General features: G+C 43.4%; 2 protein-coding genes across 8 annotated transcripts in view; both read left to right on the top strand.

Annotated features, from left to right (window-relative positions):
• LOC121919807 (protein FAM71C-like) overlaps positions 1-13,191 on the top strand; it is a 1,121,343-nt gene that overhangs the window by 409,564 nt on the left and 698,588 nt on the right. The gene's annotated exons all lie outside the window — the stretch shown is intronic.
• The window catches only part of LOC121921232, a 53,095-nt gene that overhangs the window by 37,028 nt on the left and 2,876 nt on the right, over positions 1-13,191 (top strand). For 5 of the 7 annotated variants that reach the window (XM_042448990.1, XM_042449009.1, XM_042449036.1 and 2 more), the window contains exons 2-3: positions 2,586-3,088; positions 6,951-9,095. In XM_042448990.1, coding sequence (XP_042304924.1) covers positions 2,586-3,088; positions 6,951-7,110 — 663 coding nt within the window. In that variant the 3' untranslated portion in view covers positions 7,111-9,095. Of the gene's footprint in view, positions 1-140; positions 279-2,585; positions 3,089-6,950; positions 9,096-13,191 lie in introns of those variants that run through there. The other 2 variants (XM_042449046.1, XM_042448999.1) reach the window with 2 other exon arrangements.

Genomic DNA, 13,191 nt, shown 5'->3' with positions numbered 1-13,191 from the left:
TCTCTGCCTGAGAATTCTAAATACCCCTCCTTAAAACTGCCAATCCCAGCATGCAACAGGAGGCAGCTAGAGGAGTCACACTGGAATAGTACCTCTTTAAGAGCTCGTCTGATAAACACCAATGTGTCATCTGGGTTCTTCTGCTGGTCTTCAGGCCTCTGTGGCCTTCTTGTGAGAAATACACCTGGTGCTCATTGTAACCTCATAAGAACATGCCTGGCCCCAGATATAAAAATATGAAACTATGGAGATCCCAAATATAATGTGGGATATGTCAGGTATGTGAACACTTTGGAGAGCTATGTTAAATGTCAGAAAGAAATCTGGGATGGAGATCACCAACTGCCCCACATTCTGTGTCTCTGGATTCCATCACTTCCTTTTGCTGACCTTGTGCATATGCCAACAGTGAGTGTCAAACTGCCCAGGCAGCCTTTTCGCTGGACTTGCTGACTGTTTAATCTGTCATCATCGGCTGTGATTGAATAGCTGACACACAGACCATGCTGCTCAGGTTTTCAAATTATACAGATGTCGACTAGAACAGAGCCATCTTTCTGGGTGCACTGTGTCTTTGAAAAGAGGAGTCCTCCTAGATGAGACTTGGGGTGCATCTACACTGTAGAAACAATGCAGTTTGATACCACTTTAACTACCATGGCTCCATCCTACAGAATCCTGGGATCTGTAGTCTTGTGAGGCACCTCTTTGGCAGAGAAAGCTAAAGACCTTGGAAAACTTCAGATACCAAGATTCTGTAGAATGGAGCTACAGCACTTGAAGGGGTATCAAACTGCAAACTTCTACCATGAAAATGCATCCTTGGTTATCCTCTCTACCTCTGTGATGTCCAGCCAGATGCCTCTGGAAACGTATAGTGGGATCCCATCCAGGATTCCAGTAGATATGGAGCCATGGCAGTTAAAAAGGTACACCGCTGCTACAGATGCGGAGTACAGGAATTCTCTAAGTTGTTTGCACTCTGCATCAGGAGTGTCACTAGTGGGGGGTGCAAGCCACACCGGGTGACACATCAGAAGGGTCTTTGTGAGAAGGGACTGCCTTCTGGGTCTTGAAGCTCTGCTGGCCAAGCGGTAAAAACAGTTTCTTCCCTTTCCTGCCCAGGCAACAGCTCCACAAGAGATGGAAAATGGTGTTGAAGAGAAATGGGGGGTATTAAAAAATAATCCTCAATGGATGTCAAATACACAAGGTATATCACTGATGGGCATTCACATGTCCCTGCTTCACATTGCTCAGTAGCATGGTCCAGCCTGGGATAGTCCTCAGCAGACCTTGGAATAGTTACTTTTTTGAAACGTAACTCTCAGAGGCCTCCAGCCAGCATGGCCATAGAAACTAACATTTTAAAGAAACTTTTCCAAGCAGCATGGTCCAGCCTGGAATAAGTCCTGGAAGTCTACTGTCCTTCAGTCTTCGTCAGAGTTTGTAATAGTTGCCTTTTTGGAATGTAACTCTCAGCCAATGTGGTCATACAGAGTTGTAGGTTTCTTTTAAAAAGTAACTTTTCCAAGTTCTAGCCCTTGGTTGGCTAAAGAAGCACCTTTATCTGCTTCTTATGTACTTCTTTAAACCCACATTCTACCAAAGGACTATAGCAACTATGAGTTAAAAACTTCCAAACTAGTGTGAACAGAGCTACTCACAGTGACAGACCATGGCAGGATCATGCACCAGCCATGGCTCTGATGGTCAAACTAGACCATACACTTATACTGTAATCTTTTAGAAGAAGCGCTCCCTCAGGTGGTGAAAGGCATCTGTATGCCATTGCATGTGATTGCCCTTGCCTCTGTATCTTGGATTTAGCATGTTTTATCAATACACTGGTACCCCGGGATACGAAATACTCACGTTACGAAATTTCCGGGTTACGAAAAAAATCCATTGAAAATAATTGTTCCGGGTTACGAAGGTTATTTCGGGTTACGAAAAATTTTTTGGTGCTTTTCGGCGCTTTTTCGCACGAAATCGCGGCTTTTCCCCATTAGCGCCTATGGGCTATTCGGCTTACGAAGTATTCCGGGTTACGAAAGCGGCGGCGGAACGAATTAATTTCGTAACCCGGGGTACCAGTGTAGAAGATAAACTTATATAGTGGCGCTCCACATTTGCTGGGGTTAGGGGTGCAATAAAAAAAACCTGAGAGAACACCTCTCTAGGAATCTTGAGGTCCTCCAGTGCAACTCTGTGGTCAACTTCCACCAGAGGTTGACCATAAAAGCATGCTTGCGGATCTAAAAATGCCTAGATACGTATTCTTTCTAGGAATCTCTAGATCTTCTGGAATGACTCTGTAGTCAACTTCTGGCAAAACTTGACCATAGGGTCATTCTGGAGGATGTAGAGATTCCTAGAGAGAGCATCTGAATCAAATCCGCAAATAATGAAATGCACAAAAGTCAAAGCCACAAATGCGGAGTGCAACTGTACTTTCTTTGCAAGCCTGTTTGCTGATGCATATATTTCTCAGAGAACCCTGCTGTCTAAGAGAAAGGAAATGCAGATCCTTCTTATTATCTCATTTGACCCTGGAATTTTAACTTATGCTTACTTTCTTCTAGCATGCAATACGGCAGACCTTGTTGTGGCCTCTGTTCCTTGGCCTGTGTGTTTTTGTACACATTTGTTTGGCTCAGAGGCAGGGAAAGCAGACAGAGGCAGAAGAGGAGAGCGCTGTTGGATTAAGGATGGAGCAAGGAAGACAAATTGTGGATGAACACGAAGCTCAGTTGCTGAACCGAAGCTCTTGCATGTTCACGTTTCACATCCCTTTGCCTGAGAGCCTCTGCACACCAGTGACCCAGGCGTCCCTGCCGGCTTCTCAGGAGGATCTGGACCACCTCAAGATATTGGTGGCAGACACTGGAGAAGTCCTCAAGACCCTTCATGAAGCTGCAGTCCTAGAAGTGGGCAAGTCCAGGTACCAGGACCTTATTTCTGAAGCCCTTCCTGACGTGAGAGAGGCCAACGTGGCGTTTCACGAGGCCCTGGGGAAATTCTTGCAGGATCTGGAGGATCATACTGAAGTCAGTCATCAATCTCACATGGAGGATGAGAAAAAGAAGTAGGTCCTACTTTACAAGGTTGTTGTTCGTAGGGTGTATGGATGAAGCATGTAGTTATGTTTTGTAAACCCTTAGAATCATATACTGTACTCATGGAGTTGTAGAAGATGTAGTGGATGTGGCCCCCTGCCATCGAGCAGATGTGTTTTAGAGTCCTTGTCAATGTCATGGCCAAACATCAACAGCTTTCCAGAGGCATAGAAAGGGTTAATATGTGTTTATATTTTAATCATAAATGTGGGTATTTTTAAAAAAATTATACAGTTGGCTCTCCACATTTTCAGTCTTGGCTTTTGTGGATTTGATTAATATCTTCTTTCTAAGTCCTCCAGCACAACTCTGCCAGAAGCTGAACCATAGAGTTATGTTGGAGGACCTAGAAATTCTAAGAGAAAACACTTCTCTAGGCATTTGTAGGTCCTCCAGCATGATCCTAAGGTCAACCTCTAGTGGATCTTGACCACAGAGATTCCTAGAGAGGTGTTCTCTCAGGTTAAAAAAAAGTGGTTCTTTATTTGTGGTTTTTCCACTTTCATAGGGTCCTGCACCCCTAAACCTATCTAATGTGGAGGGCCCACTGTATGTATATTCATTTGCAAAGTGATTTTGAGAAAATTCAAGGCAGACAAAGGGAAACTTGTTATCACAATGCATCCTTAACTTGTGAAACTCGCTGTCATAAATATGCTGGTCAGTATACATGTATAGAGGGATTATGCTGGTCTATATACATTTATAGGGTCCTATGACTCATGGTGGCTTTATTTCACCTCAAAAGTGTGGAAAGGTTACTTCTTGGATTACAGTTCCAAAAATCCCCCAACCAGCATTCTTAGCAAAAGCTAAGGGATTCTGGGAATTTTAGGCCCGGTACAGACTGGCGCTATGTAGGGCTCAGGAGAGCAGGCCGTCCGCATGCTCCCAAGATCTACCTTGCTGTGGAGGGGCCATCTTGGCACATGCTCATTCAGACAGTGCGTACGACAATGATATGCCTCATGCACTGTGTCCAAACAGTGTGGCGCACAAGGGATGTCACCGTGCCACTCCAGGGTATTAATGTCACCTTGGCAGTGGCGGAGAAAGGAGCCACATTTCGTGGTTCCTTTTTCTAGGTGCATCATTGCCGTGCTGTTTGGTTGGTGCAGCCCTGGTCCGTGGGAGAAAGGGGCAGCCTCTGTCCATCCCTTTCCCCCAGTCTGTACAGGCCCTTAGTTCACCAAAAATAATTTTTGCAAGTTTGGATTGTCTCTTAAGGGCCATGCAGATAGATCCTTCAGAGTTTGCTCTAAATCCCAGAGTGGATGCACCACCCCAGTGGAAGCCACCATGGTTTGCCACTTGGAGTTCAAGAGAGGAGGACGAGGAAAAGAAGAAAGCAAAGCAGCTCTCCTTTTCCTCTCCCTCTTTCTCACACGCAAGGGTCACGAGAACTCCAGCCAAATTCCTGTGTGGAGGTGAAATTGAACCTGAGCAAGGCACTTTCACCAGGAAAAACCCCTGAGGATCAGCTAAAAAATTGAGGGCGAGACTTGCTCCTTCTGGGCAGGATAGCGCAGGCTCAATGTACCCGAGTTCTTCTTGCAACACATAGGACGATGCTTTTTGCTTGCGAGAGCAGCTCAGGAGAGGAAAATTGACTTCCTGTGAAGCTGAAGTCAGAAAGCCCAAATCAGAATGATAAAACCAGGAGGACAAACTTGTACTACAGGGGTAGGGAGGGACAGAATATTATGTAATTATTCGTTCCCAGGTTGAAAAATGGGGGTTCTGACAGTTGGGAAACCTCATCAGAATGCAAAATAGACTATTGAAAAACATTTGCAATTTTGTCCTCGTATTCAATGTCCTGGAGTATTGTAGAGGAATGATTGTAGAGGAATGGAGCCCTTAGCTCCATGGAATCCTAAATACAAGAAATGAAAGGAACAGAAGGTGACAGAAAGAAGATTATAGACCAAGCACCCCAGATGTTGTTGAATTGCAGTTCCCATAATGCCTCACCATTGGCTATGTTGGCTAGGGCTAATGGAAGTTGCAGGCACACTTCATAGCTCTGCTGGAAATGTTTATTGAGAATTGAAGATGGAGGTTTTTTTGGGGGGGGGATGGGGATATTTGTTGTTGGGGATATGTATTATGTTTTTTATTGTATTAATGTTGTTAACCGCTATGATCTAATGTTGGAATAGTGGTATACAAATAAATTTTATTATTATTATTATTATTGTGCACAGAAAAATATGGTTTTGCACAAACCACCTTTCCAGAGCACAGCAGAGCAGCTGGAGTAGAGGCCCCCCAGTCCTAGTCAAAGGCAGAGGCTCAGGTGTCTACCACAGCCTTATCTACACAGGAAACAACATACTATTTGCTATGCACTAGAAAGCCTATTTTATATGCAAAACCACCACAGAATCATAGAATCATAGAGCTGGAAGAGATGACAAGGGCCATCCAGCCCAACCCCTTGTCATACAAGTATACAAGTAAGCTTATCAGACATCATTTCCAGCCCGATCCGGGGAACGGGCTGAGATCAGAATGGAACAAGATGGAATGGGGGAGAACGGGTGTTATTGCATGGATTTTGCTGCCGATGCTGCCAGGAGTCCCCAAGCTGTTCCCAAGCTGTTCCCCAGCCCTGCTAAGGCCACCAATTTTGAAGAACAAAGAACTCGTGTTCTTCAAAATTGGTGGCCAAAGCACGGCTGGAGAACAACTTGGGGACTCCCAGTGGCATTGGCAGAAAAATTCATGTGATAACACCCGTTCCATCCTGATCTGAGCCCGTGCCCAGATTGGGCTGAAAATGATGTCTGATAAACTTATACGTGTGAATTTTCTACAGAACAAATCCAAAACAGCAGAGATTCTTGTCAGTCCTGCATTCATAGAATTATAGAATCATAGAGTTGGAAGAGACCACAAGGGCCATCCAGCCCAACCCCATTCTGCCATGCAGGAAATCTAAATCAAAGCATCATTGACAGATGGCCATCCAGCCTCTGTTTAAAGACCTCCAAGGAAGGAGACTCCACCAAAACCTCCGAGAAAGTGTGCTCCACTGTCTAACAGCCCTTACTGTCAAGAAGTTCCTCCTAATGTTGAGGTGGAATCTCATTTCCTGTAGCTTCCATCCACTGATCTGGGTCTTATTCCATGGAGCAGCAGAAAACAAGTTAGCTCCCGCCTCAATATGACATCCCTTCAAGTATTTAAACAGGACTATCATATCACCTCTTAACTTTCTCTTCTCCAGGCTAAACATCCCCAGCTCCCTGAGTCTCTCCTCATAGGGCTTCATGGTTTCCAGACCCTTCACCATTTTAGTTACCCTCCTTTCGACACACTCCAGTTTCTCAATGTCCTTTTTGAATTGTGGTGCCCAGAACTGGACACAGGATTATTCCAGGTGAGGCTGGCACTATTACTTCCCTTGATCTATACTTCTATTGATGCAGCCTATATTTGCATTGGCCTTTTTAGCTGCTGCGTTGCACTGTTGATTCATGTTCAACTTGTGGTCTACTTGGACTCCTAGATCCCTTTCACACGTAGTTTCATTCAGCCAGGTGTTCCCCATCCTATATGTATGCCTTTCATTTTTTTCTGCCTAAGTGCAGTACCTTACATTTCTCCACCTTGAAGTTCCGTCGGCAAAAATGTTCCTGCCAAGTGGTGTAATGTGAGGATTCTTCATATCAGAGTTTCTTAACACATCTTTCAAATATATTTGAATATCCTTTTCCTCCTTGGTATTTGTCCTTTTGCTTCAAAAGCCAATGCCCATACTTAGGAGTCTGTAGATAAGTGTCTCCTATTTCATTTTGTTATCTTTCTCTCTCCGGTTTTGTTTAGGCTAAAAGAACACTTGAGGATGATGGACCACATGCTTCGGGTCACCAACCACCTTGCCCAAGAGTTGGACCAAATGTCCCAAAACGTCTTGGAGACCCTGACCAAACCCTTGGAGAAGACCACAGTGCTGATGTCTGGCAGTCCTCTGAGGCCATTTTAGCCAGGAGCACATTTCAGCTGTGAAGAAATGTAAAAGATCTTAGTTTATAGCCTGGCTGCAGTGACATTGTCCATTTCCATGCATGTATTTTTCTGATGTCCAAGGCACATGGTGTACCATCCTCGAATCCCAAGAAACCCCCCATGGGTTGCAATACTAAACATTGCAGCATGCTGTGCTGCAATGTGGAAAACATTGGCGAAGAGGAGAAATGTAATGACTTGGTAGCTGTAATCCTGTGTTTAGTTTCCATTAAATCCCATTATATCAATTGCAGAGTGGTGAAACAACATATGGGTAAATCTCATTGCTTCAATGGCTTTAACAATAATATTTAAGTCAGTTTTGTCTTCAATTAATTTTTTTGTGCACTGTTCCCAATTGGGAACACACAAAGCTGCTCAGAAACTTAACTTGTTTGTACTACAGCTCCCAACATCCTCCAAGCTGAAAGGATTTTGGTAGATCTCATTCCAAAAGTAAACTTTTCTCTAACAGTGTCCTTTGCAAAGATCTACAGGAAGTCATCCAGAAATAGACTGGGGATGAAAAATTAATGATATATTACTGTATATACATGACTATACATTGACTTCATGTATAAGTCGGGGGTAGGTTTGGGGGCCAGAATTATGGATTTTGATATGACCCATGGATAAGTTGAGGGTAAAACTTAGGGGCATGGATCACAAAGGATCTAAAGGACAAAGCAAAGGAAACCACTGCCAAAAAACTTAGAAACTTCCAGCTGGCACAGTTGTTTGTGTTGAGACTAAAGGCTGCCTGAGGGAGTAGAGAGTAGATGTGGGCCAGTGCTTCCAGGACAGATGATGCTCTTGCCTTTCGCCAGGAGATAGATCCTTTTTTATAATAAGAATTAAAGTACACCACTGATATTGACCCATGGATAAGACAACTCTGTTTTTGGGGTCAATTTTTAGACTAAAATTTCTAGACCTATACTATACAGTAATTAATTTTTTAAAAAGTAATTTACAAATTAAAGAAAAATGATCAGCAACATGTTTCTCAAGTGTTGAGACATCTTACTAAGAAAACTGGGCTGCTGAGAGTTTTTTATAGTCAAAGGCTTATTCTGTGAAATATTCACAAAGCATTGTTTTATGTACAGAAAATAAGCATTTCCTGCCAAAGAAAGATAATTTTCTGCATGGAAGATAATATTCCCATGAAGAAAATGCTGTTTCCTCTACAGAAAACCGTGTAGTTGGGGATTTAAGCAATATCACATTCAGAACTGATTGTTTTGTACAGAAAACCGTGTTTCTGCCCAGGAGACAGCTTTTCCATGTGGATAATAATAAGTGCTGAGTGTTGGACTATGACTCTAGAGATCAGGGTTCGATTCCTGGCTTGGCCATGAAAACCCACTGGGTCACTCTGGGCAAGTTACAATCTCTCAGCCTCAGAGGATGGCAGTGGCAGACCCACTCTAAAGAAACTTGCCAAGAAAACCCTGTGATACGTTTGCGTTATGGTTGCCATAAGTTGCCAACACACAAACACATAACTATTCTTATGAGTTAAACTGCTGGCTTGTTCAGTTACATTTGCAATCTTACAGTAGCTTCCTAGAATCATAAGAACTGGAAGTGACCCCAAAGGCCATAAAGTCCAACTCCCTGATTCTGCCACCCCTGAAGACACCATGAAAGCCCTCCGTGGGACAAGTGACCATCCAACCTCTGCTTAAAAACCTCCAAAGAAGGAGATTCCACCAGCCTATGAGACAGTGTCTTCTACTGTTGAAAAGCTCTTACCATCAGCAAGTTCTTCCCAATGTTTAGCGTATTTCTGCTATATTTGCATGACAAACTTTTCATATGCAAACAGGTTTAAATTACAGTGACTGCCAACTAAAAGGTAGCTTAGGATGCTTTGTTGTTTGACTCGTGGCAACTCTGCTGATGAAACATCTCCAAGACCCTCGGTCCTCCACTGCTCTTCTCAACTCCTGCAAACTGATACTCAAAGTGATCTCTTTAATGGAGTCCATCCATCTTGCATGTGGCCTTCCTCTCTTTCTGCTTCCCTCCACCTTTCCTAACATTATTGTTTTCTCTAATGAACCAAGCCATGATGTGTCCAAAGTACAACAACCTGAGTTTTGTCATCTTGGCTTCTTTCTGGCTCGATCTGCTCCAGGACCCATTTATTTGTCTTTTTGGCTTTCCATGGGATCCTCAGCACTCTTCTCCAGCGCAACATCTCAAATGAGCTGATTTCCCCCCTATCCTCTGTTTTAACTGTCCAGCTCTCACATCCATCCATGGTAATAGGGGATATAATGGCTTGCATGATTCTAACTTTTGTGCTCAGTTGTATATCCTTGCATTTTAGGATCTTTTCTAGTTCTTGCATGGCTGTCCTTCCCATTCTTAATCTTCTTCTGATTTCCTGGCTGCAGTCTCCATTTCTATCAATGTTTGATCCCAGGTATGAGAACTCTTTTACGATTTCTATTTCTTTGTTGCTAATTCAAATTTGTGTAGCTTCTCTGTGGTCATTATTTTTGTTTTCTTTATGTTCAACAATAGGCCTGCCTTTGCACTTTCTTCCTTGATCTTTCTTAGTAGTTGTTCCAGGTCTTTGAGGTTTTCTGCTAGGATTATAGCGTATCTGCGTATCTCAGATTGTTGATATTCCTTCCTCCTGCCTTCAGTCCTCCTCCTTCTGTGTCCAAGCCTGCTCTCCATATGATATGTTCTGCATACAAGTTGAACAGATAGGGTGAAAGGACGCAGCTTTCCTGACCCCTTTGCCTATTAGGAACCATTCTGTTTGTTTTCTGTTCCAATAGTAGCCTCTTGTCCTGAGTACAGATTCCGCATCAGGACTATCAGATGTGTTGGCACTCCCATCATGTCTTTAAGGGCGCTTCATAGACTTTCATGATCTATGCCATCAAAGGCTTTGCTGTAGTCTATAAAGCACATGCTGATTTTCTTTTGGAGTTCCCTAGTGCACTCCATTAGCCATTGTATGTTCACAATGTGGTCCCTAGTGCCTCTTCCTTTCCTGAACCCTGCTTGGACCTCTGGTATTTCTTTCTCCATGTATGATCGGAGTCTATGTTGTAGAATTTTAGTTTAGGATGTTATTGTTACCAAAATCGCTAGGGATCCTTGGAGGTACCCACAAATTAATATATGTAGGGGAATTTTTAACAGCTCAAAAAAATAACATTTTGGCCGAGGCAACAGCAGCCTTGGACCAACCTTGTTTATGCCGAATCCAGATCCCACAGAACTTCAGAGGCAAGTCCAAATACATTTTGGCATTTTTTATTAAGGAAATAATCAACACACGCACACAACACATGCACTCACACACCCACAAGAGCTAAGAAACAAAGGTGGGAGAGATGAATAGATTGAGGCTTTGCTAATGGCAATACTTACCAATGATGATGCTTGCTTCCAATTGAAAGAATAGACATGGGACTCAATGGAAGAGTGGGGTGAAGCTGGTTACTGAGGGATTTAGGTGCAAACTGGCAGCATTGGTGCCTGCTTTTACACTAGGCCTAGGAGCTGCCATTTTTGCACTAATATTTACTCAAAACCTTAGCTTGGGGGCAGAAACCAAGGCATGAAAGAATTAATTTGTTGCTAAATGGTTTTCCAGGGGGAAAAGAATGGTCAGGAGCTGTAGTAAATGTCTTGAATATCGTAGGCAAAGGGATTTGCACTCCTTGCCAGAGTCACCTTTCTTGGCCATAAGCCCTCTAAAGACAAAAGAGATTACTGTATGTACTCAACTGTAAGTTAACCTCATATATAAGTCAAGGGCAGGTTTGGGGGCCAAAATTATGGATTTTTATATGATCCGTAGATAAGTTAAGGGTAAAACCTAGGGTCATGTAATGAAGGATGCAAAAGATGAAGCAAAGGAAAACAGTGGCAAAGAACTTACAAAATCCCAGCAGTCATAACTATTTGTAATCATACTAAACGCTGGATGGATGAGAAAGTAGAAGGCGGTCAGTGCTTCCAGGGTATATTAAACTCTTGCCTTTCACCAGAGGATGGATGTGTGTGTGTGTGTGTGTGTGTGTGTGTGTGTGTATGACTTAAATTACAGTACTTATATTGACCGTGCATAAGTCGACTCAGGTTTTTTGGGGGGTCAATTTCTAACCTAAATTTCTAGACTTATACATGAGTGTATAGAGTATGCTGGCGCCTCAGGAGATCTCATCATGGTGGGTGCCTTCCTTGCTCCCTTGCTAGCGCTAACTGGTTTTCCAAGTATAAAGGTTGTGATGCTTCTGCCATGGGATCATTCCCAGGTCACTTATCCCAGCGCCTCTGTTAATATTAACTTGTTATTACATATATGGGGTGATCGAGGGTCTGGCCTTTGGGGTAACATAATTGTTACATGAATAAATATACTCTCTAGTACAGATGCGTCAGTGTGGTGTAGTGGTTTGGACATTGGGCTGCGACTCTGGAGACCAGGGTTCAATTCCCAGCTTCGCCATGAAACCCACCGAGTGACCTTGGTCAAGTCACACTCTCTCAGCCTCAGAGGATGGCAATGGCAGACCCACCTCTGAACAAATCTTGCCAAGAAAACTCCATGAAAGGGTCATTACAAGTCAGAAACGGCTTGAAGGGACACAACAAAAGCAACAGATGAGAACAGGAACCAACATCCTCTTCCTATCTGGCTCCCAAAGCAGCAGGCTAATCATTTGGGGAGGGGATACTACTCCAGATTTAAGTTTACCAGTTGCTAATAGGGGCAGGGACAGTAACATTAGGAGCAATTGCTTGGAGGAGGAGTGAAGTAAGAAGGGAGTAGTAGGTCTGTTTGTCTGATTTCCCTCTTCCCCAGCTGAAACCAAATGTGGCCCTTGTGTGAAAACAGATTGTGCACCATTGACACCAAAGTGTGTGTGGGGGAAGATCTGCTATTTACTGTAATAAGTGATAAATGATATGTGATAACTGTGGCTGGCACATTCGCACCAGCGGCAATGGAAGAAGAGGAATTGACGAGTCTCTAAGACCCAGACGTTTAAGTGGTGGGATTTTTATTTAAAAGGTGCTTTATTTATGAGCACATGCACATCATTATTATTATTGTTGTTGTTGTTATTATGATTATTTTATTTACATTTTCCCGCCTCTCCCAGTGGATATGCACATAAATCTATCTGTTTGCTTTTACCAGTGCTTTTCCGTATGTGCACATCATTTATAGACAGGTAACAATGAGCGTCAGAAGTAATTCAAGGCAATGTGAAGTCGGAGAATTTTTGTGGGTTTTTCGGGCTCTGTGGCCATCTTCTAGAAGAGTTTGTTCCTGATGTTTCGGCAGCATCTGTGGCCGGCATCTGCAGAGAATGCTGCCATGGAAGACAGTGGGGTATATATATGTGACATGCGCGTGCACACACACACACACACACACACACACACACACACACACACACTGTGTGACCCTTGGTTGCGAGGAAGTGATTTCCATGTTAATCTGTGTATTGCTCTGTTGTTGAACGGCAAGGCCTCCGGGTGGGAGGATATGCAAGGAGGATTTGTGTCTGTTTAATCAGAGATCCATTCTTTGCTCGGAAAAACCCTGACCCTGGGTGGTTTTCATTTGCATTTGCTGGGTCTTGATTTTAGTGTTTTTTCAGGATTAGTAGCCAAACTTTAAGGGTTTCTTAAAGACAATGGATCTCCAATTAAACAGACACAAATCCTCCTTGCATATCTGCCTCCCTGTAGGCGTTGCCATTCAACAACAGAACAATACACAGATTAACATGTAAATCACTTCCTCTCAACCAACAGTATATATACCCCACTCCCTTCCATGCCAGCATTCTCCGAAGATGCCAGCCACAGCTGCTGGTGAAACGTCAGGAATAAACTCTCCTAGAACATGGCCACAGAGCCCAAAACCCCCACAAAACTATATAATTCAAGGCAGTGGGGGGGGGGGGAGTGTGGCTGCTTAATCTGAATTGCCTCAAATAGCCTCCCTGTCACTCTTAATAGTAGCTATGAATCTGAACCCTGGGTTTTACTGTATGTATGCATCTGCCCT

Source organism: Sceloporus undulatus, chromosome 1 (assembly GCF_019175285.1).
Source record: "Sceloporus undulatus isolate JIND9_A2432 ecotype Alabama chromosome 1, SceUnd_v1.1, whole genome shotgun sequence".
NCBI lineage: Eukaryota > Metazoa > Chordata > Lepidosauria > Squamata > Phrynosomatidae > Sceloporus > Sceloporus undulatus.
Note: the sequence above shows the minus strand (reverse complement) of the source record. Positions and strands in the feature narration are given on the sequence as shown.